Source organism: Symphalangus syndactylus, chromosome 15, assembly GCF_028878055.3.
Source record: "Symphalangus syndactylus isolate Jambi chromosome 15, NHGRI_mSymSyn1-v2.1_pri, whole genome shotgun sequence".
Lineage (NCBI taxonomy): Eukaryota > Metazoa > Chordata > Mammalia > Primates > Hylobatidae > Symphalangus > Symphalangus syndactylus.
The window spans coordinates 94,672,540-94,699,980 of record NC_072437.2 but is presented as its reverse complement, the minus strand read 5'-3'; the positions used below and the strand labels follow the sequence as shown (position 1 = coordinate 94,699,980).

Here is a 27,441-nt window from a genome sequence, read left to right as displayed (position 1 = left end):
GGCACTCTGCAGACAGCAGGTGTCAGGTGTTCTCGTCCCAAAACACTCTTCCTTCCTCTTTGCTCACCCCACATTCTGCTCCTCTCTCCATCCTGCTCTTCCAAGACTCCTTCCTATTATCAATGATGAGGCTTCCACTTGAGCACACAGCATTTTTTTTTTATGGCAACAGCTTAAACCATTAGGTCATTTTCTGTGTGTTTAACTTTCAGATTGTTTCACCTGTTTTGCAATTATGCGTTTCCCCCCTTAATACATCAAAAGCACCTTGATGATTGTGAGGAGAGGGAGCAGTAGCATCATAACATAGTGGAAAAACATGGGTGTTGGGTGTGGCCTGGCCTGTATTTGTATCTTGGCTCCGTCACTTTCTAATTATGTTGTCTTCAGAGGACTATGCAATCTCCCCAAGCCTCAGTTTCCCCAAGTATCATATGAGGATGACATCTACAACAGCTATGGTTGTTGTGAGGGTTAAAATAATGTCTGTTAAGTGCCCAGGACATAGTAGATGGTCAATAAATAAGAGCTCTATTGTTAAAGTTCTACCTCTTACTTTTTTGAATCCTCCCTACCTATCCACCCCATATGGTAGGGGTAGAGTTGCTAAAGATTGTCTACTAATATATGTGAACTGAAGGTGAAAGGTTGAAGTTCAAATATACAAAATATATAAAAAAATACATACCCCTAACTAACAACAAGACATAGATAAAGCAAATATGGCAGAATGTTAATAAATATGGATTATGGGGTATTTGGGTTTTATGCTTTCCACTATTCTATATGAAATTTTTTTTGTGATAAAAGGTCAAATAATAAAAGCCATAAAATATATACACACTTTGAGAAGAAGGAGGCTGGTGAATTATTAATTTTTTAGTAAGCTTAGAAAGTCCAAAAATGCTTGACATATTCATTTTGAGGTCTTTTATGCCTAAACTATTTAATAACATGTAAAAAAATTCAAAACCATAATCTACAATCACATTCATTAAGTTAACAAAGAAGACAAGAATAGATATGAAAAATACTGAATAAGTATAATAAATCTTATTAAAAGTAACATGAAAATCCATGTACCCTCAGGTAATGCGCATAAAACTCCATGCTGCAGGGTGAGGACCATCCTGTGGACTGTTTCATGGATGAGCCACCAGGGGATGCTAAAGAGTAGCATTCCAGGGAACCACACAGCAAGAGCACCATCACACCATTCAACCTGACCCTAAGAAGCGCGAGTCCCTGAGAGTCACACTCATTACTATACCACTTGGGGGTCTGGGAGCATGGATATAGCAGATCTGTTTGGCCTGTGGTGAGGAGCATGCCTTGCTGCAGGGGCAGAGCTGCCTGCAACCAGCACAAGTGCGAGGCTGCTGTTGGCACCTAAGTGTGGCATCTTAGAATCCCTGGACGCTGGGCTGAGGCTGTGTTAGAGCTGACAACTTTCACAGCTACTCTGCCAGGAGCTATAAAGCATGGGAAAGAGAACGGAGATTCTTATTTGGGCTTCTAATTCTTTTTCTCTAGTGGTGAGGCTTACTTCCAACACATATTTAAATTAATGGCATCAGTATATTCAGGTAAAAATTTATAGCAGCAACTGAAGCGCTATACTGGAAAATTATTTTCACTTTTATTTTAAAAATGTATTTTGAGATGGAGTCTCCCTCTGTCACCAAGGCTGAAGTGCAGTGGTGCAATCTCAGCTCACTGAAACCTCCGCTTCCTGGGTTCAAGCAATACTCCTGCCTCAGCCTCCCAAGTAGCTGGGATCACAGGCACGTGCCACCACACTCGGCCAATTTTTTTTAATTTTTTTTTTTATTTTTGGTAGAGACAGGGTTTCACCATGTTGGCCAGGCTGGTTGAGCCTAGCCACTGAAAATTATTTTTTAAAATTATTTTTAAAGTACATTCCAGGCCAAGCTCTTCAGGGGCTTTGACTGTGTTTTCACCTTCTCCCACTTGAGTAAAATCCTTGAGGTAGATCTTGACAGATTTCTTTGTACTCAGAAAAGAATGTTTGATTGAATATTTGTTCAAAAAGTGCCTCTGCCAGCTGGGCATGGTGGCTCATGCCTGTAATCCCAGTGCTTTAGGAGGCTGAGGCAGGAGGATCACTTGAGGCCAGGAGTTTGAGACCAGCCTAGGAAACATAGTGAGACCCATCTCTATAAAGCATCTTTGCACATTAATTCACTACATTCTCACAATGACTTTGTGAAGAGTTATTATGAATTCTATTTTAAATGGAGAAAACTGAGATTCCAAGTTAATGACTCAGCCAGGGGGAAAGAGAGCAAGGACAGGGATGTTATTCCTACAGTGATGACGAAGAAGTGCACAGAGGCAGGAACTTGCTCAAGGTCTCACCACTGGATCGGGGCAGAGATGGAACTGACTCTGGGTTAGCACTGTGTCCTCTCTCCACCAGAGCATGCTTTGCAGATGAATATGCTACAATGTGCAAAAGATACACATGCATTCCTTACAGGATGGAATTCTGGCAGGGCCTTCTAACCAGTAGAGCAAAGAGATTGTGCATTTTCAGGCTATACAGGTCATGCTTCCTCAAAGCTGGCATGCTCGGCTCAGACTATGTCTCATTCACAATAATAGTGCATGGGTTTCTCACAAGTGTGACATGGGGTATCTTGGGTTCTCCTGACCTGGTAACTTCAAAGGGCTCCATTGTTGAAGGTTCCAGGGCTGCTTTGCCTCTTTTTTTCCCAGATTCTCCATCCCATGTCACACCTCCTGGTCTAATTCAGTATTCCTAGCAAATTCTCAAATCCATCACCTTAAACTACATGGCATGCAGGACGGCCTGCATAAAAGCCACTGATTATGTTCAATTAGGACTTTAACTTTTTTTTAAAAAAGCATTTTATCTTCTGTGTTTTCTTCTGGCATTTATCTGGAGAGAGAGAGAGCGTAGAGATCAGAAAGACAGACGAAAAAATACATTGTGTGGGAGGTGAAATGCCACGGTCATTTTTGAAGCCCATTTGGAGTTACTGGTTGTGATTTACTGAAAAGAAAATGAAATTCATGTCCACCATCCATCTTGCTGAAATGTCATGCCAAGTGTAGCTGTAGTAGCAGGGAGGTCCAGTGGAGATGCCTGCAAATCACCTGCCAGCCGCTGTTGGTCTCTGGTTTGAGAGCCGTGTGCATGCTACAGAGAAGTAAAACTCCTGGTCTGCAGGCCAACGAGGAATTTTCCTGGAACATGGAAGTGCATAACTACAGGGAACTGACCCCTAATTTTGGCACAGTTACTCTCTCCCCTGCCATGATCCCAAAAGTGGGGCCTAAAAGCTCCAACTTCTAAAACACAGAACATATTATCAATATATTATATCAATATCTATTGCTTTGTCCATCATATGAAACCTTTATCAAGGGCTTGTTCTGACTCTTTGGATGATGTCTGGAAGGCAGAGTCCCAGAGCAGGCAGCGTGACTAAAACAGGATCACTGAACTTCAAGGAACAGCCCTGTTTTCCTCTTTAGGTACAACTTGACAGTCAGTGGGAAACAAGACGAATCACCTTCCCTAATTACAAAAATGCTCATCTTGACCATGGCCAGTCAGGCCTCTTGGGCTCCTTGAAGATGTGATTGTAACTTTAATTCTTACAGGGGTGGGTGTTCGGCTATTTTATGCAAGCTTACCAGATCACATCATGCATCATGACTAGACCAGAAAGGAAGGTATGAAATTCACATTGGCCATTTTCTGCTGGGGTTAAAATTCTGGTTGGGGAGGAGGCTGAAACTATTGGTAAAATGGAAATTTCAGGGCTATCTACTCATCTTGTCATTTATCACCACAACAGATTGATAAATGGCTCTTTCTGTTGAAAGCTTTAAACAAACAAAAATAACAACAAAAAAGAGCAGCTCAGGCTTCTATACTGGAGTAGAGGGGAAGGTGAAGGATGTCATAAAAGGCCAAAAGGGAAGTTGCCAGGGGACGTAGAGCCACTTCACATTCTTCTGCTTTTCTTTTCAAATTGACCAGATATTTTGTTAATTCACTTTCTTATTTGGAGAGCATTTATACAGCACTTTTACTTCCTCCCATGTATAGATACCAGGAGGTCCATATGTGAACCTCAAAAACGTGCATTTATGTTTATGCTTTTTCTCTCCCAAGCACACCTTGGTGACATCAAGGTGGAGCACAAATGCAGTGGGACACTAGGTTCCCACCTCTGTTCCCTGGGGAAAGGCTGGGAAGCTTAACTGCTCCATGGTTAATAACAGATTCAGTATACACACACAGATCCAGACATTTGCAAAGGAGAAACCAACCTCCCTGCATTTTCAGAAAAATTGAGGGTACAGGGAGAATCCGAACCTCACCCCATGCTGCTCTGGGAACTATGAGCATGGCCTTGAGAAGAGTCCCAGGCCAAGCACATTCCATTGCCCATCAACAGCCAACGTGGACGGTACTGGGGCCCTGTCTCCCTTTGATGTGATGTGAGCAGAAATGTCGAAAAGTGACCATCACCCCTCGAAAATGCAAACAACCACATGCTCCATTTGCTGCAAAGATCCCACCTTCAGAAATGTTCCTGTATATCCTTTCCTTTCATTTTTTACATAATTTCCTCTTTTGGAATGAAGATTATTAATGATTCTTCCCAGATGTATTTCTTTCACACCTAAGGATAAACATAGCTCCCCAAAGATGATGGGATGCCTCAGGAGATTCTGCTTGAACTCCTGAAAATCCAAACTCCGCTCTGACCAAAACTCAAACCCAAAACAGCAACACACACAAACAGCCATCACCATCACCACACTCTCCTCCAACCAAAATGCCCTCGGACCTTCACGAAATGGGGCCTCACCTTTCTAAAGAAATGCTGTGTGGCCACGGCAAGGGCATCAAAGCCACAGATGGCCCTCTTCAGCTCCCCTTGCGCGACGCCCAGCTGTCTGGTCTGCCGCTCACACCGCTCCTTCAGCCGCTGCACCAGCTGCCGCTCAGCCTCACGGGCCTGCGGGTCCGGCTTGGGCGGAAACCCATTTCGAGCTGCCGCAGTCCTCTGCTTTGGGTATCCTGTGAGAAAGAAAACCAAACCCCAGTCACCTGTGAAAAAACACTGAGCACACATGTGACAACAGCTTCTTATTACACAAGGAGATCTTCAAGTGGTAGAGAAGAAATTGCCCACAGTTTGTCATTTTTAAGGAATGAAAAGAAAAAACAGTCAGGGACTAAAATTATTGTTCCATTAATATGGTTGTAAGTGCAAGGTTTCATGCTTGGAAAAAGGATAATAGACAAAATTGCCAAATTCCTTCCAGCTTCCGACACTTCTTCTAGGCTTGCTTGGAGAGAGAGAAGCTTTTTTTTTTTTTTCTTAAAGGAGATTACTCTTGGACAATGTCTAATGGGAAATTAATCAATCAATCCAGATAGAAGTCAGACTTATAATCGTCTAGCAACCTTTTAATTGGGCATCAGAGAATAACACCTCGATGCCCCTTTCCTCGCCTTAGAGGCTGCTCTAGTGACCCTTTTCTTCAATGTCACGTCCAAGTCACAGCCCTGGCTACCTCTGCTCTAGCGACTCCTGACTTTAAATTCCTGCGGCACCAATGTATTGTGAGGTTTCCTGCAACATATCCCTCCAATGTGACTTGACGCTTCCTCCATGGCTAAAGGTGCAGTCTCAGCCACCATCCCCTCTCACTCTCTGATGGGAAGCCCTGCTTCCTCTCTTCCTTTACTACACCACAGCCAGAATGACCTTTGCACACGTGAGGCAGGTCATGACCTGTGTGGACCCCTCTGCTCACTTTCTCTTGCAGTAAAAAGAAAGTCCACACACCTTACCGTGGCCTGCAAAGCCCTCTGCAACTTGGCTCCTGCCAGGTGAATGTGAGGGGCTGTGGGGCCACAGAAGAAGGGGCAAGGAGCTCTGCCTGGGGTTGCGGACAGGGTTTTGGGCATTAAGGAGAAGTGATTTTTAGGTTGAAGCTCAAAAAAAGAAAAGGCAAGGTCCCCCTATGTAGCACAGAGGAAAGCACTCCACCACAGTCCAAGACCTGTGGGTGGGCAGGTGTCTTCCTCTGGTCCCTCTGTGGGAGGCGCACGCAGACCTGGGACCCGCAGGCAGTCGGAGAATCCCTGCCATTGACAATGGGCTTACATCTCAAAGACACTTCGCTCTAGTAGATCACACTCCTACAGGACATGACACAGACACTGCCCAGCACAATCATAAATCCACTCATATTTCAAAGGTTTTCTTCCTCTTCTTTTTTCCTCTCCAAGACACCAGGGAGCAACATATAAAACAAACCAGAAAATGGTAGCCCCTTCAGTACCTGGTGTACTGAGACAGCGCAGAGTAATGGGTTTGTGAATGTGCAAGTGGCCTCATCTTTTAAGGGGAAGGTGGTTAATTGATCTAAATGCTTCTAGTGGTTAATTTAAGGGGAACCACGCTAATTTTAATTAATTCCTTCTCCTCTTAAAAAGTCATCAGAGATTGCCATGGCATATCTTAAATTATTCTGACTTAAAGGAATAGCAGAATGTGAAATCACTGCTTCATAGAAACTGTGTTTATGATAGCAGAATACATAATATTCCAGAAAACTCGCTTGTAGTAGGCAAATCAACCTGAATATGTACTTTATCTCAAGATTCTCAGTGCTGAAAACAAAACAAATATGACTACTAACTAAACATCATCAAGAAAAGGTGAGAGATTTTATTACCTGCATTAAACTCTAAGACACAGCCTAAGACCAAAGACAGATATTTTTTTCCCACAATTACTGTTTTCCATTTTATTGCTATGGCTGGTGATTTTCTAAAACACTTTAGTGCTTTAATTCATTTGTTGAGGTACCAGGTGCCTGACACTGTTACAATAGAAGGCACTTCTTTTAGAAATCTAAAGGAAATAATAAAACAATTTCCAGCTCAGTGAATTAGAGCTAATTGTAACCTATGGTACAGAGAGTCACCTCTTGAGCTTGTGGACGTTAGCAGGTGCTCACACTGTCATGCATTTTTGGCTGTTAGATTTATTTCTGGGTAGGATAGCTCCTAAGAACTACCACCTTTAATAATAATAATAATATCATCATCATCATCCTTATGTTAGAAATTATACTCAATGGTAAATGGACAATATAAAAGGATTCAGTGAAATTCTATTCTTGGCACTTACTTTGATATTGGTATCATTATTATATTGCTTTTACTCACCTATTCAAAATTCCAGTGTTCTACTGAACAACAGTGCAAAAAGCTCACCTCTTCTTCTGGGGCCAGCGAACAACCTGCGTTCTGAGCTAAGACAGAGGCTCCCCTGACAACACCCACTTTTGGGATCAACACACCAAGTGAAAGTTTAGCTGCTTTGTGAAACCAAACTACCTTGTGAAACCAATCCTGGTTCAGGACAGTGGCACTCAATCACTGTCAGAGCATAGATTCAAGGCTCCAGCACCAGTGCTAAGACTTTAGGAAGAAGAAGCTGAGAAACAAAGTTGGTTGTAGAGTTCTCTATTGCTTTAAGTTGAAAAGGGTCCTGCCATTCTCTAAACATATCCAGCGTGACTTTGCCTAGGACTAATAACCATTGTACTGTCACTGGCAGTCTTTTGTCTTCACTAAAAACAATATTCTTTCTCGTGCTGTCGATCTTTGTTACTACTTCTATAGCTGATTCCCTGATGTACTGTCTGTCACCTCCTTTCCTGTCCACCCACATGTCAGACCGTCCCCAGGGTGGTGCATAAAGATTGCAGTTCAGGTTCACTGCCACCTTGGGGACAGAGAGCTTATGTTGATCAAAGATCACTGACACAGCCAGCTTCAGCTGTTTCAGAACAGGTGTTTGCTTTTCATTTTTCTCTCAAAAGCCAGCAAACAGTGAAGCTAGAATGCACATCTGCTTAGGAAGTACCAGGTTTGTGGGATAATTAGATGGCCAACTTCTGGAGGGTGGTGGTCACAGGCAGCTCACAGGGCACATGGTGGGCCTGGGATGAGAAGTGGTGTTGGTGTGGTGGTGACCCACTCCCGACCTCTTCCCCATCGTATTTCTCAGGAAGAGCCACCATGCAGGCTTTAAAGGAGGGGCATGTCATGTTCCCCCATGACACTTTTAGATGTAGGAGTGTTTTGTTATCACCTCCTTCCCTGCTCCTTGCAGTATTTCTTTTGCTTCTGGGGTGGTCTAAGGTTCAAAGCAGCAAAGCAGGCAGGCATGCCACTGACCTCACCATGCAGACAGCCAGAACCTACTTAAGACTCTTTCCAAAGAAGCAACGCTCTGGCCTCCTACAATGTCTTTCTGATTTCCACCCAGCTGAACTAGGAAATGGATATTAGTGAATAGAAGCCTTCAACACAGGGCTAATCAATGGATTCAGAATCTTTAAATGAAGGGAAAATAGAGTAGAATTGCCAATTTCTTACTGACGGGCCCTAGTACACTTCCCAACTGCTAATGAGCCTTATCTCCAATGTACTTCCTTTTCTGTGTGAAATATACAAGCAGAAATACCTAGATTAGTGTTTTGTCATGACCTACACACAAAGCTGATTTCACATGCATGCTTCATGTCATGTGGTTTTTGGCCACAAAAACATTTGACACCTTCTATTCAGCACTTACTCTGTGAATGAGACTGTGCAAGGCACAGTGGGAAATGAAAAGAAATAAAGCCAGTCCTTGCCCTCAGGCAATCCATTGTCCTGTAGGAGCCTGGCCAGGCCTGGCTGTTGGTCTTCTGACCGCCTTGCCCAGGGCTCTTACCAATTAAGCACATTGCTGAACCACTCTACAACATCTCTAACAGATCTCCCTAGTTTGGGCGCATACTCTTAATCTAGAAAACCCTCCTGCCATCTAAATGTTACCCCAATCATAATTTCTTTGCAGCCATCCTACTGGCTACATAACTGGTTAGGAGAAGATAGAATCCATGCTGATCTCAGTGGCGGCTGGCAACTGTGAGGCCTCCAGGGAGAAGCTGGTGACCTTCTACAGTACAAAGGTGGATGCAAACAGTTTGCGTGCAAAGGCTAGCCATTGCGTGCAAAGGCTGAGCACTGGAGAGGACACGGCCCTTGAAAATGGAAAGAAAATATTAAAAATTCATCGGCAGCCATCCAGTCCCTATCCAGAGGATTGTAATGGATGAAAAAGCTTGGTTTAATTTTAAAGCTGGAAAGCTTAACTGACACAATAGCAAATAGTGCAGCATGAGAACCTCGATATTTATAACATCAGAGATGGCCCGTGACCTTCACACCATAGACAAGAAGGCAAATAATTATAGGACAGAACTTTGATAGCTTCCCACTTAAAGACAAAGCACTTCACGGGTTTGGTCAGCATCGTGACAGAGAGCAGGACACTCTAGGGAGTCCCTGCGCTGAGTTCTTCGTGGACTTGGACAGGCTTTATTTTTATCAAAGCAATCTAAATTTATTTCAGAAAATTTTGCCCAGTGGCCCACTATTTTCCTACTTAGTACTGACAATGGCTTGGCTGGGGTGAGCTGGTGGTGGGGAGAGGCTGAGCAGATGGCATGTGGGTAGGGATTTCCTTCCAGCCAGTCCTAAGTACAGGTGGGGGCAGGAATTACAAATTTGGGCAGCACCAGGTCATCCCATAAGTACGCCCTATAGGAGCAAGGTACTCCCAAGGTAGGAGCAGATTCTTTTGTATTTTGATGTACAGAAGAACCGGAAAAACAGGAAGCTACAATCAGGGTTTCCAGATCTAACAATAAACACTTTGTTCATATAACCCACTCTCTAGACAAGATAAAACGTGGCATACAATATTTTCAACTTTAGGAAACTTACTGTTATTTACAAGAAGTACAGGTGCTATTTATCAAGGTAAATCTGAATCCCTTTTTTCTCCAAGGGTGAAAAATAGTGGCTTAATAGTATTATGACAATTGCCAAATTTTTACATTCAAATATAGCTACTTCTGGCCAAGATGAAGTAAGTGGTATTAGACTTACCCTCTCATTTGAAACCAGCAAAAAAAAAAAAAGAAAAAAAAAGCCCAAAATATACAAGACAATGGTTTTCAAGACATTAAACTGTAGGTAATGAAGCACAGTGATCCCTGAGAGTCGGAGAACAAACAAGGTGAGTCTACAGTTGCTTAAGCTCATTGCCCATGTGACTTTTCAAACTGTGATGCAGGGAACTGGGGGACTCAGGTGGAGCCTGGAGGTTTCTCTGAGTTGAGAAAGTGGATCTAGGGGCTCAGGGAGGTCAGGAGTTAGCGCGTACGAGGTAGGGTACCAGAAAGGATTGAGCTCCACAGAGAGAATTCTGAAGATCTGAGGAGTGACCTCCAATTTTCAGCCAGGTTCTGATCAGTGCATACTTGCCTGTGGAGAGAGGATCTCAGGATGGGGACAGAACTCTGCCAAGGATTAGTGGGACAATACTTAAGAGTCCACCAAAGGCCACAAATAGTTCCTGTTCCCAGCAGCTAGCATGGAACACCTCATAATTCATGGGGCATCAGGTAAAGCACTCAGAAGGGTTTTGCTCAGTAGTGTAGAAAAATTAGCCAGGAAGAACTGCTGATCAGTACCTGCCTAATAAGGCTGAAAAGCAAAACCCAGAATGATCAGACTCCTTCCAAGTGACATAACTTAACTCCAGAAAAAAGCTGAAGAATACTATGGGGGCTAGGCATGGTGGCTCATGCCTGTAATCCCAGCACTTTGGGAGGCTGAGGCGAGTGGATTGCTTGAGCCTAGGAGTTAGAGACCAGTCTGGGCAACACAGCAAGACCCCACCTGTATAAAAAATACAAAAATCAGCTGTGTGCGGTGGTGTGCGTCTGTAATCCCAGCACTTTGGGAGGCTGAGGCAAGAAGATTGCTTGAGCCAAGGTTGACAACCCTGGGCAATATAGTAAGACCTTGTCTGTACAAAATCCTTAAAAAATTAGCCAGGTGTGGTGGCACGTGCCTGTAGTCCTAGTTACTTGGGAGACTGATGTGGGAGGATCGGTTGAGCCAGGGAAGTTGAGGCTGAAGTGAGACATTATCTTGCCACTGCAGCAATGGGCAACAGAGTGAGACCCTGTCTAAAAAAAAATACTATGACAATAAAAATATATCCAATACTCATAAAGGAAAAATTCACAATGCTTGTCATCTAAAAAACATCCCCTGGCATGTAAACAAGCAGGGTTATACAACCCATAATGAGAAGATGCAATCAATTGAAACTGACCAAAAAATGACACAGATAACAGAATTACTAGATAGGGACAGTTAAACAGTTACTGTAAATATATTTCATATGTTTAAGAAGCTAGAGGAATAACTTAACATGTCAAGTAAGACAAGGAAGACAAAAAAGACCTAAATAAGAACTGTAGAGAAAAAAATGCCAATGTCTGAGATGAAAAATACACTGAAAAGATGAAGAGTAGATTAGATACTGCAAAAGAAAAGATTAGTGACACAAATTTTCTTAGCAGCATTAATGATACTAGGCAAAAAGTGGAAATGACCAAAATGCCCATCAACTAATGCATGCATAAACAAATTGTTTTATATCCATATGACAGAATATTATTCAGCCATCAAAAGAAATAAAATACTGATTCATAGATGAACATTAAAAACATTATACTAAATGAAAGAAACAGACACAAAAAGCCCCAAAGCATATGGCTCCATTTATATGAAACTTCCAGAGTAGATTAAATCCATGAAACAAAAAAGTAGACTAGTGGTTGCCAGGGATCATTGAAATGTACACTTGAAAAGGGCAAATTTTACAGTATGTGAATTATAGCTCAACTAATAAAAAACACTCAATAAGGATATTTTGATAGGCCCATTTGGACATGGGGATATTTGGCTGCCATTTTCTCAAAATGCTGGCATCAAAACAGCTGCATCAGAATGTCCTATCTTTAAAATATGGTCTCTGCTATCAGGAAGGCTGGAGCTACGGAAGACTGAGAGCTCTGATGTGTTGGTGCTTTACACGCATCATCACTCACCTTCACCATAACCCTGCAGCATGGGGAAAATTTCCATTTCACAGAAGAAGAAACTGAGGCTCAGAGAAGTTGTATAATTTCCGCAAGGTCACACATGATTCACCAAATCAGGATTTAACTCAGTTCAGTCTATTTTTCTACTAATATCACCTGGCAAGATTTAGAAAACACAGGGGAAGGGTTTCTAGTGAAGGCAAGTAAGAACCAACACTTGCAGATGCATGCAAGAAGAGAACAAGCAGATGGGGTTGTTCAAAGAAGCAAAGGAAGGAACAAGTTTCAGAAAGAAAGGAGTAATCAATAATGTCAAATGCCAGTGCTAAGGAACAGGACACATCTATTAAGAATTACTAAGGCCAGGCACAGTGGCTCACTCATGCCTGTGATCCCAGCACTTTGAGAGGCCAAGGCAGGACAATGGCTTGAGCTCAGGTGTTCGAGACCAGCCTGGGCAACACAGAGAGACCTCATCTTTACAGAAAAAAATAAACAAAATTAGCCAGGTATGGTGGTGCACGCCTATAGTCCCAGCTGCTTGGAAGGCTGAGGTGGGACGATTGCTTGAGCCTTGGAAGTCAAGGCTGAAATGAGCTGACATCACATACTGCACTCCAGCCTGGGTGACACAGCAAGACCCTGGCTCAAAAAAATAAAAAATAAAAAAACAACTTACTAATCAAGAAATCAGGAGTGGCCTTTGTAGTAGAATAGTGGGGTGTCTAGACAGCAGCAGGTAAGCACAGGGACCAGAATGGGGAACATAAACAATTCTTTCTCAAGCCTGGGTGTCCAGATGGGGAGAAAGATGTGTCAGAAACATAAGGGTCAGGGGATGTTTGTTGTTATGGCTTGTTTTGTTTTGGGGACGGGAGAGATAACAGAAAATATAGTTCCTGCCATGATCCAATTTACAGCCCAGCAGTGGAGAGAAACCCTCCTTAAATGAGCCACCCAGAAAGCTTCTCCTAGGCCAGATGTCATTTGAAGGCCCAAAGGCCTGATGGAGGCACTAACCATTTCAGCTGATTTTCTTTGATATTCAGTAATCAGAAAAAAGAAGCATCACCATCAAAAAGAAATGAAGATCTTGGAAAATGAAAAACTGTCCCTCTCAGATCTCTCCACCATGGTTATGTAGCATTGCCAGATTGCCATTCTTTAGGACTTGAAATCCACCTCCACCTGCAATGGCAAGACCCTACACTTGCCCTCAGTGATTGCCCCTTCATGTACATACCCTGCTGCTAGGAACTGAATGTTTGTGTTCTCTCAAGATATATATATATATATGGAAGCCCTAATTCCCAATGTGATGACATCTGTAGGTGGGGCCTTTGGGAGGTGATTAGGTCCTGAGAGCAGGGCCCTCACGAATGGGATTTGTGCTCTTATAAGAAGAAATATGAGAGCAAAAATCTATCTCTCCCCCATGTAAAGCTAGCAAAAATGTATCCATCTAAAAACAAGGAAGAGGGCCCTCAACAGAATCCAAATCAGCCAGTGCCTTGATCTTGGATTTCTCAGCCTCTACAATCGTGAGAAAATAATTCTGTTGTTTAAGTCACCCAATCTATGGTATTTGTTATAGCAGCCCAAGCGGACTAAAACAACTGCATAACAACCATGAACACGATGAGATACCACTCTCATGACTATCTTATATTACGTATTAAGAGGAAGATAATCTTGGGTGACCCTGGCCTAATCAAGTAAGTTTACTGAAAGCAGAGTTTTCTCCAACTGGTCATAGAGGAGCATGTCAGAGATTTGAAGTCTGAGAAGGACTCAACACACCATTACTGCTTTGAAGATAAAGGGGGGTACATAGCAAGGAATGTAGCCCTATGAGCTGAAGGTGGTCCCTGACTGATGGCCAGCAAGGAAACAAGGACTCTAGTACTACAAGCACATGAGATAGACTCCACCAACAACCTAAATGACTTTAAAAGCAAATATTTCTCCAGAGCCTCCAGTCAAGAACTCAGCCTAGCTGATTTCTTCATATCAGCCTTGTGATAATTTGAGCAGAGAATTCAAGTTAAGCCACTTCTGGATGTCTAACATACAGAACTGTAAGTTAGTAAATAAATGTTATTTTAAGAAAAAGAAAGGGAAAGGAAAAGTAGTGAAGATAATAGGAAGAGAAACTATCCAGAATGAAACACAGAGAGAAGAAATACTCAAAGAAATGAACACAGTGTCACCTTGAACAGGAGCTGTGGGGCAACTTGAAGAGGCCTAATAAATTAGAGTCCCTGAAGACGAAGAATTAGGACTGAAAATATTTGAAGAAACAATGGGCAAAACACCCCAAATTTGATGAAAACTGTATAAAAACAGATCTAAAATTTCAACAAACTTCAAGCACAAAAACAGGAAGAAAACAATATCAAGGCATATTGTAATAAAACTGCTCAAAACCAATGAAAAAGAGAACATCTTTAAAGCAGCCAGAGAAAAACGACACATTATGTACAAAGACCTAAAGATAAGAATAACAGCAGACTTTCCACTAGAAATCATTCAAGCTAGAAATCATTAAAACGGCATCTTTCAATATTTAAAGAAAAAAATGCCGACCTGGATTCTGAACAAAGCAAAAATATTTATCAAAAGTATAGGTGAACAAAAACCAAATGAATTCACCACCAGCAAACCTCCACTACAATAAATGTTAAAGGAAGTCCTTCAGGCAGAAGAAAAATGATACCAGATAGAAATGCGGATCTACACAAAGAAATAAAAAATATTAAAAATGGCAGTTAAATGAGTAACTCAAAAGACTTTCTTTTTGGCAAATGGAAGATCAAAGTTTATTTACTACCTGCATACAAAAACATATTGCACATCAAACAACCGAAATTAAAAAAAAAAAAAAAAGGAAAAAAAGATACTCTACTGAAGACTAACATGTAGTTTATACAGAATAAACCTTCTGGAAATTGATCTTCAAAAGATTTTTTCTTATTTGAATTTCTTTAAAAGAAAATTGAGTGTTGATAATCAATAATATTAACAACGTAGTATAGGTTCATAAATATCTAATCACAATAGCACAAATGCCAGGAGAGAGATGGAAATATGCTGTTGTAAGATTCCTACGCCATGTACAAAGTGATATAATGTCACTTGAAGCTAGAATGTTAAAAGCTAATGACATATATTATGAACCCTAAAACAACCACTGAGAACACAAAAATAAGAGACAGATAGCTAATACCTGAACAAAGGAGATAAATGGAATCATAAAGAACTATCCAAAGCCAAAAGAAGGCAGTAAAAGAGGGAAAAGAAAAGAAAGAACATATGGGTTAAATAGAAAATATGGCAAGATGGTAGATTTAAGCTCAATGAATCAGTAATAACATCAAATGCATATGAAAGCCAGAGACTTCAGATTGGATAAAAATGTAAGATCTAATTACATGTGGCCTATAAGAAACCTACTTAAAAATAGACAAATAGATGAAAAGGTTAGTATGGAAAGATTATACCATGCTGAAACTAAGAGAAAGCTGAAGTGGCTCTACTAACAATGAAAAAAGTAGATTTCAAGGAAAAAAGTATTACGAGGGATAAAGAAGTTCATTTCATAATGATAAAGTGGCCCATTCATCAAAATGATAAACTAAAACTTTATATACCTTATAGAGCTGCAGAATATATGGAGGAAAGGCTGATAAAATTGACAAAGGAAACAGACAAGTCTGCAATTATAGTCTGAGATTTCAAACCCTCTCTCAGCTACTGATAGAACATGTAGAGAGAAAATCAGTAAGGGTATAGAATACTTGACAATGCTATCAACCAACTTGACCTATGACATTTGTAGAACACTCCACATAGAAACAGCAGAGTAGACACTGTTTTTAAGTATGCATGAAATGTTTACCAAGGTAGACCTTGTTGTGGGTCTTAAAACAAGGCTCGATAAATTTAAAAGGATTCAAGTCATCTGCGACACAATAAGAAATATATATTTGGTCTCTGTCCCCAATTTCTGACATAGAGCTCCTAAAACCCTTGTACTTTGCTGAGTGATATGAGTGCTAGAAGAATCTCCTGTTCTAACATTTGGTTTTGATCCCAGTTCCTGTCACAGAGCTCCTAAATCCCTTGGAATTTCCTGGGTAACAGAGGCATCATTTGCCCTAATAGACTCTCTTGGTGGCTCCTGGATAGTTTCAGGATAGGGGCTAGTCACCAAAAAGATGAAGCCGTGATTAGAAGCTTGGAACTTTCAACTCCCTCTCTCCCCTTCCTCTGGGGCTGGAGATTGAGTTAAGAATCAGTCATGCCTATGTGATGAAGCCTTATAAAAATCCCTAAAGTATAGGATTCAGAGGGCTTCTGGGTTGGTGAATGCATCCAGGTATCAATAGAGTGGAGCACCCTCTCTCTGTGGGGACACAAGCTCCTGCACTCGGGACCCCTCTAGACCTGACTCAATGTACTTCCTCATCCAACTGTTCATCTGTATCCTTTATCATATCTTTTATAATAAACTGGTAAATGTAAGTAAGATGTTTCCCTCAGTTCTGTGAGCTGTTATAATAAATTATTCAACTTAAGGAGAAGATTGTGAGAACCTCCACTTTGTAGCCAAGTCAGACAGAAGTGGGACACATACACACCTACTACTTGCAGTTGGCACCTAAAGTGAGGGGCAGTCTCGTGAGATTGAGCCCTTAACCTATGTGGTCTGTGCTAACTCTGGGTAATTAGTGTTATACTTGAATCAAATTGTATTATACCCAGGTGGTGTCCACAGAGAAGTGGAGAATTTGCTTGGTGTGGAAGCCCCACACATGTGGTGTCAGAGGTGCTGTGCGGAGAGGAATAGGTTTTTTTTTTTTTTAATCATCCAAAGTATGTTCTCCAACCAAATTAGAAGTACAAATTAGAGATCAATAACAGAAAGATCCTTGAGAAGTCCCCAAATATGTGCAAACTAAACAATACACTTCCAAATAATCATGGACCAAAGAAGAAATCAAAAAGGGAAATCTGAAAATATTTTGAACTCAATGAAGATGAAAACCCAATGTGTCAAAATTTGTGGACTATAACTACAACATAAACAGAGAAATTTATGCACTAAACACATGCACAATGGAAGAAAGACCTCCAACCAATGACACCAACTAATCAAACCCAGTATAAGAAGAAGAAAAGTAAAAAGAATAGAAATCAGAAAGTGAGGGAAAATGGCTGACAGGAGGCAGGACTAACTTGTGGCTCCCACTCAGATGGACAGAGCAGCTTGTGGAAACACACTGTGAACTTCTGTTCCAAGAACTACTGAAAAACACACCAGGAAAGCTGAGACAATCTACAGACCCTTTGAGAGAGATGGCTTGTTGCTGCAGGCTCCATGACAGGCTGACAAACTATGAGTGTCCAAAGTGTGAAAGGGGAACGACTGCCTCCAAACACACATCCTCACTGGGGAGCCTGAAGAACCAGATCACGGGAGAAGGATTTGACCTTATCGGGAGCTAAGACAAATTCAGAGAGCTGGGCAAAATATAGGGGTAGGGGAAGCAGTGGGAAGAGTCCTGTGGGCATTTTCGGACCCCAGGGAAGCCATTTCTGCCTTTGTCTCTCAGGAATTCTTGGGGAGGGGTGCCAGTGGAAACGGGGAAAGATCACAGGGAGAAGGAAACTTCCAGCTGAACTTTGAAACAATTTGTGCAGTTTCCTGGAGTCTGGAGAGGAGGTGATCTGGGAGTACAGACAGGCACACAGAAGCTGCTGCAGGTGGGGAGGCGTGAAACCTGAAGGTCCCACTTGCTTTCTCAGCAGGGAGGCTTGTAGGCTGGGGCATGTCCCTCTCGTGCTGTTGGGGGGACATGGTGGGAGTGAGACTGGCCTTGCTGGCTGTATGGGAATTGGGTAAGGCCTGTCACTGCCAGCTTTCCCCCAGTCTCCTGGCAACCTGCATGACCCAGCAGAGGCAGCCATAGTCCCCCTGGGAACGTAACTCCATTGGCCTAAAACCACACCCCCATCCTCCACAACAGCCACAGAAAGCCCCCTCTACCAAGGAGAGTCTGAGCCCAGACATGCCTAAATCTGCCCCCACCTGATGGTCTTTCTCTACCCACCCTGGTAGCTGAAGACAAAGAACACAATCTCTTGGGAGCTCTAGGGCCCTGCCCACCACCTAAGAAACCAAATACTTACCATCCAGGTGGCATTAGGGCAAGCTTGTATCCTCCCTACACTACTGCAGCTGAGGCTCTCTTGAAAGCGCCACCTCCTGGCTGGAGGCCAACTGACACTAAGCCAGTGCACTAAAAACTACAACTAAGGACCTTCTCAGAGTCCATTTCACTCCCCTGCTACCTCCACTGGAGCAGGTGCTCGTACTCACGGCTGACAGACCTGAAGACAGATGACATCACAGGACTCTTTGCAGACACTCCCCAGTACCAGCCTGGAGCCTGGTAGCTCAGCTGGGTAGCTAGACCCAGAAAAAAATGTAACAATACCTACAGTTCGGCTCTCAGGAAGTCCCATCCCTAGGGGAAGGGAGGAGAACACCACATCAAGAGAGCACCCTGTGGGACAAAAGAATCTGAACAATAGCCCTTGAGCCCCAAATCTTCCCTCTGACATAAGCTACCCAAATGAGAAGGAACCAGAAAACAATTCCAGTAATATGACAAAACAAGATTCTTTAACATCCCCAAGAGATCACACTAGCTCACTAGCAATTGAGCCAAACCAAGAAGAAATCTATGAATTGCCAGAAAAATAATTCAGAAGTTTGAGTATGAAGCCATACATGGAGGCACCAGAGAAAGGTGAATACCAACTTAAAAAAAAAGTTACAGGACATGGATGAAAAAATCTCCTGAGAAATAGATAGCATAAATAAATAAAAAAAAAATCACAACTTCTGAAAATCAAGTACACACTTAGAAAAGTGCAAAATACACTGGAAAGTGTCACCAACAGAATCAAACAAGCAGAAGAAAGGAATTCAGAGCTCAAAGGCAAGACTTTTGAATTAACCCAATCCAACAAAGACAAAGAAAAAAGAATTTTAAAAAATGAACAAAGCCTCCAAGAAGTTTGGGATTAAGTTAAATGACCAAATCTAACAATAATTGGTGTTTCTGAGAAAGGAAAGAAATCTGGAAGTTTGGAAAACATGTTAGAGGGAATAATCAAGGAAAACTTCTGGCCTTGCTAGAGATCTAGATAGCCAAATACAAGAAGCTCAAAGAACACCCAGGAAATGTATCGCAAAAAGATCATTGCCTAGGCACCTAGTTATCAGGTTATCTAAAGTGAAGACAAAGGAAAGAATCTTAAAAGTTGTGAGGAAAAAGTATCAAGTAATTTATAAATGAAAATCTGTCAGATTAACAGCGAATTTTTCAGCAGAAACCCTACAAGCCAGAAGGGATTGGGGTCCTACCTTTAGCCTCCTTAAACAAAACAATTGTCAGCCATAAGATTTGTATCCAATGAAACTAGGCTTCATAAATGAAAGACACAATCTTTTTTCAGACAAACAAATATTGAGAGAATTTGCCACTACCAAGCCAGAACTACAAGATTGCTAAAGGGAGTTGTAAATCTTGAAACAAATTCTCAAAATACATCAAAATAGAACCACCTTAAAGCATAAATCTCACAGGATGTATAAAACAATAACACAATGACAAAAAACAACAACAACAACAAGGTATTCAGGCAACAACTTGCATGATGAGTAGAATAGTACCTCACATCTCAATAATGACATTGAATGTAAATCGCCTAAATGTTCCACTTAAAAGATACAGAATGGCAGAATGGATAAGAATTCATCAACCAAGTATCTGCTCTCTTTAAGAGACTCATCTAATAACACATAAGGACTCACATAAACTTAAGGTAGAGGGGTGGAAAAAGATATTCCATGCAAATGGACACCAAAAATGAGCAGGAGTAGCTATTGTTATATCAGACAAAACAGACTTTAAAGCAAAATGTTAAAAAAGACAAAGAGGAACATTATGTAATGATAAAAGGACTAGTCCAACAGGAAAATATCACAACCCTAAATGTATATACACCTAACACTGGAGCTCCCAAATTTATAAAACATTTACTATTAGACCTAAAAAAAATGAGATAGATGGCAACACAATAATACTTGGAGACTTCAGTACCCCACTGACAGCACTAGACAGGTCATCAAGACAGAAAGTCAACAAAGACACAATGGACTTAAACTATATCCTAGAAAAAATGTACTTAACAGATATTTACAGAACATTCTACCCAACAACTGCAAAATGTACATTCATCAGCACATGGAACATTCTACAAGAGAGACCACATGATAGGCCACAAAAGAAGTCTCAATGAATTTCAGAAAATTGAAATTACATCAAGTACTCTCTCAAACCACAGTTGAATAAAACTGGAACTCAACTCCAAAAGGAAGCCTCAAAAGCATGCAAATACATGGAAATTAAATAACCTACTCTTGAATGATCGTTGGGTCAACAATGAAATCAAGATAGAAATTAAAAAATTCTTTAAACCAAATGATAACAGTGATACAACATATTAAAACCTTTGGGATGCAACAAAAGCAGTGCTACAAGGAAAGAAAGTTTGGAGCATTAAATGCCTGCATCAAAAAGCTGAAAGAGGACAAACAGACAATCTAAGGTCATACCTCGAGAAACTGGAGAAACAAAAACAAACCAAACTGAAACCCAGCAGAAAAAAAGAAATAAAAAAGATCAGAGCAGAACTAAATAAAATTGAAAGACAAAATAATATAAAAGATAAATGAAACAGCTGGTTCTTTGAAAAGATAAACAAAATTGATAGACCATTAGCAAGATGAACCAAGAAAAGAAGAGGGAAGATCCAAATAAACTTGATTAGAAACAAAACAGGAGATACTATAACTGATACCACAGAAACACAAAAGATCATGCCAGGCTACTATGAACACCTTTACATGCACATAGTAGAAAACCTAGAGGAGATGGATAAATTCCTGGAAATATACAACCTTCCTAGATTAAACCAGGAAGAAATTAAAACTCCAAACAGACCAGTAATAAGCAGCAAGATTGAAATGATAATAAAAAATTGTCAAGAAGAAAAAGTCCAGGACCAGACGAGTTCACAGTTGAATTCTATGAGAAATTCAAAGAAGAACTGGTACCAATCCTATTGACACTAATTCAAAAGATAGATAAAGAGGGAATTCTCCCTAAATCATTCTATGAAGCCAGTATCACCCTAATACTAAAACCAGGAAAGAGCATCACAAAAAAAGAAAATTACAGACCAATCTCCCTGACGAACATAGATGCAAAAATCCTCAACAAAATACTAGCTAATGGAATCCCACAGCATATAAAAAAGGTAATCCACCATGATCAAGTGGGTTTCATACTACAGATGCAGGGATGGTTTAACATATGCAAGTCAATAAATGTGATACACCACATAAACAGAATTAAAAACAAAAATAACATGATCATCTCAACAGACACAGAAAAAGCATTTGACAAAATCCACCATCCCTTTATGATTAAAACCCTCAGCAAAATCAGCATAGAAAGGACATACTTTAAGGTAATAAAAGCCATCTATGACAATCCCATAGCCAACATTATACTGACTGGGGGAAAGCTGAAAGCATTCCCTCTGAGAACTGGAACAAGTCAAGGATGCCTACTTTCACCACTTCTATTCAACATAGTACTTAGAAGTCCTAGCCAGAGTAATCAGACAAGAGAAAGAAATAAAGGGCATCCAAATCAGTAAAGAGAAAGTCAAACTGTCACTGTTCACCAATGATATAATGGTATACCTAGAAAACCCTAAAGCCTCATCCTAAAAGCTCCTAGAACTGATAAATGAATTAAGCAATGTTTCAGGACACAAAATCAATATACACAAATCAGTAGCACTGTTATACAACAACAGCAACCAAGCTGACAATCAAATCAAGAACTCAACCCCTTTTACAATAGCTGCAAAACAAACAAACAAAAAAACACTTAAAAATACATTACACCTAACTAAGGAGTGAAAGACCTCTACAAAGAAAACTACAAAACACTGCTGAAAAAAATCATAGATGACACAAACAAATGGAAACCCATGCCATACTCATGGATGGATAGAATCAAAATTGTGAAAATGACCACACTGCCAAAAGCAATCTACAAATTCAATGCAATTCCCATCAAAATACCACCATCATTCTTCACAGAACTAGAAAAAAACAATTCTAAAATTCATATAGAACCAAAAAAGAGTCCACATAGCCAAAGCAAGGCTAAACAAAAAGAACAAATATGGAGTCATCACATCACCTGACTTCAAACTATACTTTAAGGATACAGTCACCAAAACAGCGTGGTACTCATATGAAAATAAGCTCATAGACCAATGGAACAGAATACAGAACCCAGAAATAAAGCCTAATACCTACAGTCAACTGATTTTCAACAACACAAACAAAAACATAAAGTGCAGAAAGGACACCCTATTCAACAAATAGTGCTGAGGTAATTGGCAAGCTGCATGCAGAAGAATGAAACTGGATCCTCATCTCTCACCTTATACAAGAAAATCAACTCAAGATGGATCAAAGATTTAAATCTACAAAAATTAAAGAAACCATAAAAATTTTAGAAGATAACATCAGAAAAACCCTTGTAGACACTGGCTTTGGCAAGGATTTTATGACCACGAACCCAAAAGCAAATGCAATAAAAACAGAGATAAATAGCTGGGACTTAATTCAACTAAAAAGCTTCTGCACAGTAAATGCAATAATCAGCAGAGTGAACAGACATCCCTCAGAGTGGGAGAAAATCTTTGCAAACTATGCATTTGACAAAGGACTAACATCCAGAATCTATGAGAAACTCAAACAAATCAGCAAGAAAAAAACAAATAATCCCATCAAAAAGTGGGCTAAAGACATGAATAGACAATTCTCAATTATACTAATTGCCAACAAACATGAAAAAATGCTCATCATCATTAATCAATCAGGGAGATGCAAATCAAAGCCATAATGTGACAACCACCTTACTCCTGCAAGAATGGCCATAATCAAAAAATCTAAAAACAATAGATGTTGGTGGGGATGTTGTGAAAAGGGAACACTTGTATACTGCTGGTGGGAATGTAAACTACTACAAATCACTATGGAAAACAGTGTGGAGACTCCTTAAAGAACTAAAAACAGAACTACCATTTAATCCAGCAATCCTACTACTGGGTATCTACCCAGAGGAAAAGAAATCATTTTACAAAAAAGATACTTGCACACACATGTGTAGAGCAGCAGAATTCACAATTGCAAAAATATGGAATCAGCCCAAATTCCCATCAATTAACGAGTGGATAGAGAAAATGTGGTACAAACGTACTATGAAATACTAATCAGCCTTAAAAAAGAAAAGAAATAATGGCATTCACAGCAACCTAGATGAAGGTGGAGACCATTATTCTAAGTGAAGTAACTCAGGAATGGAAAACTAAACATTGCATGTTCTCACTCCTAAGTGGGAGCTCAGCTATGAGGATGCAAAGGCATAAGAATGATTCAACGCACTTTGGGGACTTGGGGAAATGAGTGGGAGGAGAGTGAGGGATGAAAAACCACACATTGCATGCAACGTACACTGCTAGAGTAATGGGTGCACCAAGACCTCAGAAATCACCACTAAAGAACTTATACATATAACCAAACATCACCTTTTCCCCAAAAACTACTGAAATAATTTTAAAAAATAAAAGCAAAAAAAGAGAAATGACATTAGTGTTCAGAGACAATCTATTCATGAATGTACGAAGGCTGGAAATTATAGGAAATCCACATAAAATCAACATTGCCTGTGCTAAAACAAAACCTGATGACTCCATTTTCTTAAGAGCAAAACTGCAAAAAGTGACATTAACATCCATCCTAGAAGAATGAAACACATATCACCTTTACTGAGTAAATGATTTGTTTCTCCTTGAAAGAGTATCCAAGTGTATTGTGTTCATTTTCACACTGATCAAAGAGAGCACCCTTCTGTCAACAGGCATCTGCAGTTTTCAGGACCTGGCAGAAATTCTGTCTTCCACCTTTAAAGGTCAGGCACAAAAGTAGAGGCAGCTGCTAGGCCCCTCTGCCCACAGCCAAGTGACCCTATGGCCAGAGGAAACAACAGGTGCTGGAGAGGATGTGGAGAAATAGGAACACTTTTACACTGTTGGTGGGACTGTAAACTAGTTCAACCATTGTGGAAGTCAGTGTGGCGATTCCTCAGGGATCTAGAACTAGAAATACCATTTGACCCAGCCATCCCATTACTGGGTATATACCCAAAGGACTATAAATCATGCTGCTATAAAGAAACATGCACACGTATGTTTATTGCGGCACTATTCACAATAGCAAAGACTTGGAACCAACCCAAATGTCCAACAACGATAGACTGGATTAAGAAAATGTGGCACATATACACCATGGAATACTATGCAGCCATAAAACATGATGAGTTCATGTCCTTTGTAGGGACATGGATGAAACTGGAAACCATCATTCTCAGTAACCTATCGCAAGGACAAAAAACCAAACACCGCATGTTCTCACTTATAGGTGGGAATTGAACAATGAGAACACATGGACACAGGAAGGGGAACATCACGCTCCGGGGACTGTTGTGGGGTGGGGGCAGGGGGGAGGGACAGCATTAGGAGATACACCTAATGCTAAATGACGAGTTAATGGGTGCAGCAAAACAACATGGCACATGGATACATATGTAACAAACCTGCACATTGTGCACATGTACCCTAAAACCTAAAGTATAATAATAATAATAATAATAAAAAAATAATAATAAAAAAATTAAAAAAAGAAGGCATCTTAAAATACAGGCCAGTGGAAGCACGTGCTTATTTTAAGGAGAATGGAGTTGAATGTGAAAATTATTTGATAGAATTCAGAAGTAACATATCCATGAACTGTTTTGCTGTGGTTTTGCATGGAGGTCCCCACACAATTGTCGTCCCTGGGAAGACTGCGGGAGAGGACATGGGGCTCCAGGCAGCTAAGCACGCATGGCCTCAGTCTAATAAAATCAGATGCTCCTCAAAAAAAAAAATAATAATAATAATAGAAATCAGTTGCAAATCCTTAAGCAAGAAAAGAAAAATTCAAGCCACACCTCACACTATATACACAAACTAACTCAAGTGGATCATAGACTTAAATGTAAAACCTACATTTTTGTGACTTTGGGTTATACAAGTTTGTTTGTTTTTTTGTTTGTTTTTGAGATGGAGTCTTGCTCTGTCGCCCAGGCTGGAGTGCAATGGCATTATCTCCACTCACTGTAACCTCCGCCTCCCTGGTTCAAGTGATTCTCCTGCCTCAGCCTCCCAAGTAACTGGGATTACAGGCTCATGCCACCACGCCCAGCTAATTTTTTTTGTATTTTAATAGAGACTGGGTTTCACCATGTTGCCCAGGCTGGTCTTGAATTCCTGAGTTCAGGCAATCCATCTGCCTGGGCCTCCCAAAGTGCCAGGATTACAGGTGTGAGCCACCGCCTCTGGCTGCAAGTATTTTTTAGATAATACCAAAAACAGTGTACAAAAGAAAAAAATCATGAGTTAAACTTAGTTAAAATTAAGAACATAACCTCTTCACAATGTACGGTTAAGAGAATGTGAAACAAGCCCTAGACTACGGGGCAAAACGGCATATCATTTAACTTATATAAGAATTACAGAAAGAAAAGGTAGGGTGGCTGGCAAGATGGTCCGGTCATGGCCAGGCACAGTGGCTCACGCCTGTAATCCTAGCACTTTGGGAGGCTGAGGTGGGCAAATCATGAGGTCAAGAGATCGAGACCATCTTGGCCAACCAACATGGTGAAACCCTGTCTCTACTAAAAAAAAAAAAAAAAAAATTAGCGGGGCATAGTGGCACACACCTGTAGTCCCAGCTACTTGAGAGGCTGAGGCAGGAGAATTGCTTGAACCCGGGAGGCAGAGGTTGCAGTGAGCCGAGATTGCGCCACTGTACTCCAGCCCAGGCGACAGAGCGAGACTCCATCTCAAAAAAAAAAAAAAAAAAAAAAAAAACAAAAATTAGCCAGGGGTGGTGGCAGGCATCTCTAGTCTAGCTACTCAGGAGGCTCAGGCAGGACAATCACTTGAACCTTGGAGGCAGAGATTGCAGTGAGCCAAGATTGTGCCACTGCACTCCAGTCGGGGTGACTGAGTGAGACCCCATCTCAAAAAATAAAAATAAAAAATAAAAAATAAATAAAACAGCTCTGGTCTGCAGCTCCTAGTGAGATCAACACAGAAGGCGGGTGATTTCTGCATTTCCAACTGAGATACATGGCTCATCTCATTGGGACTGGTTAGACAGTGGGTGCAGCCCACGGAGGGTGAGAGGAAGCAGGGTGGGGCACTGCCTCTTCTGGGAAGCACTAGGGGTCTAAGAACTCCCTCCCCTAGCCAACAGAAGCCATGAGGGACTGTACCATGAGGAATGTTGCATTCGGCCCAGATACTGCGCTTTTCCCATGGTCTTCACAACCCACAGACCAGGAGATTTCCTTGGGTGCCTACACCACCAGGGGCGTGGGTTTCAAGCACAAAACTGGGTGGACATTTGGGTAGACACAGAGCTAGTTGCAGGAGTTTTTTTTTTCATATGCCAGTGGTGTCTGGATCACCAGTGAGAGAGAACTGTTCATCCCCCTGGAAAGGGGGCTGAAGCCAGAGAGCCAAGTGGTCTAGCTCAGCAGAACCCATCCCCACAGAGCCCAGCAAGCTAAGATCCACTGGCTTGAAATTCTCATTGCCAGCACAGCACTCTGAAGTCAACCTGGGACCCTCGAGCTTGGTGGGGGAAGGGGCATCTGCCATGACTGAGGCTTGAGTAGGTGGTTTTCCCCTCACAGTGTAAACAAAGCTGCTGGGAGGTTTGAACTGGGTAGAGCCCACCTCAGGGCTGCAAAGCTGCTGTAGCCAGACTGCCTCTCTAGATTCTTCCTCTCTGGGCAGGGCATTCTGAAAGAAAGGCAGCGATCACAATCAGAGGCTTATAGATAGAATTCCCATCTCCTCGAAACAGGGCATCTGGGGAAAGGGGCAGCTGTGGGTGCAGCTTCAGCAGACTTAAATGTTGTTCCTGCCTGCCAGCTCTGAAGAGAGCAGTGGATTTCCTGGCACAGCGCTGGAGCTCTGCTAAGGAACAGACTGCCTCCTCAAGTGGGTCCCTGACCCCCATGCCTCCTGTACTGGGAGATACCTCCCAGCAGGGGTCGACAAACATCTCATACAGGAGAGCTCTGGCTGGCATCTGGCAGGTGCCTTTCTGGGACAAAGCTTCCAGAG

At 41.4% G+C, this 27,441-nt stretch overlaps 1 protein-coding gene across 7 annotated transcripts in view; it reads right to left on the bottom strand.

Annotated features, from left to right (window-relative positions):
• MTUS2 (microtubule associated scaffold protein 2) overlaps nucleotides 1–27,441 on the bottom strand; it is a 729,967-nt gene that overhangs the window by 139,408 nt on the left and 563,118 nt on the right. For all 7 annotated transcript variants that reach the window (XM_055244645.2, XM_055244647.2, XM_055244648.2 and 4 more), the window contains one exon: nucleotides 4,872–5,083. In XM_055244645.2, the coding sequence (XP_055100620.1) occupies nucleotides 4,872–5,083 (212 nt within the window). The remainder of the gene's footprint in view (nucleotides 1–4,871; nucleotides 5,084–27,441) is intronic.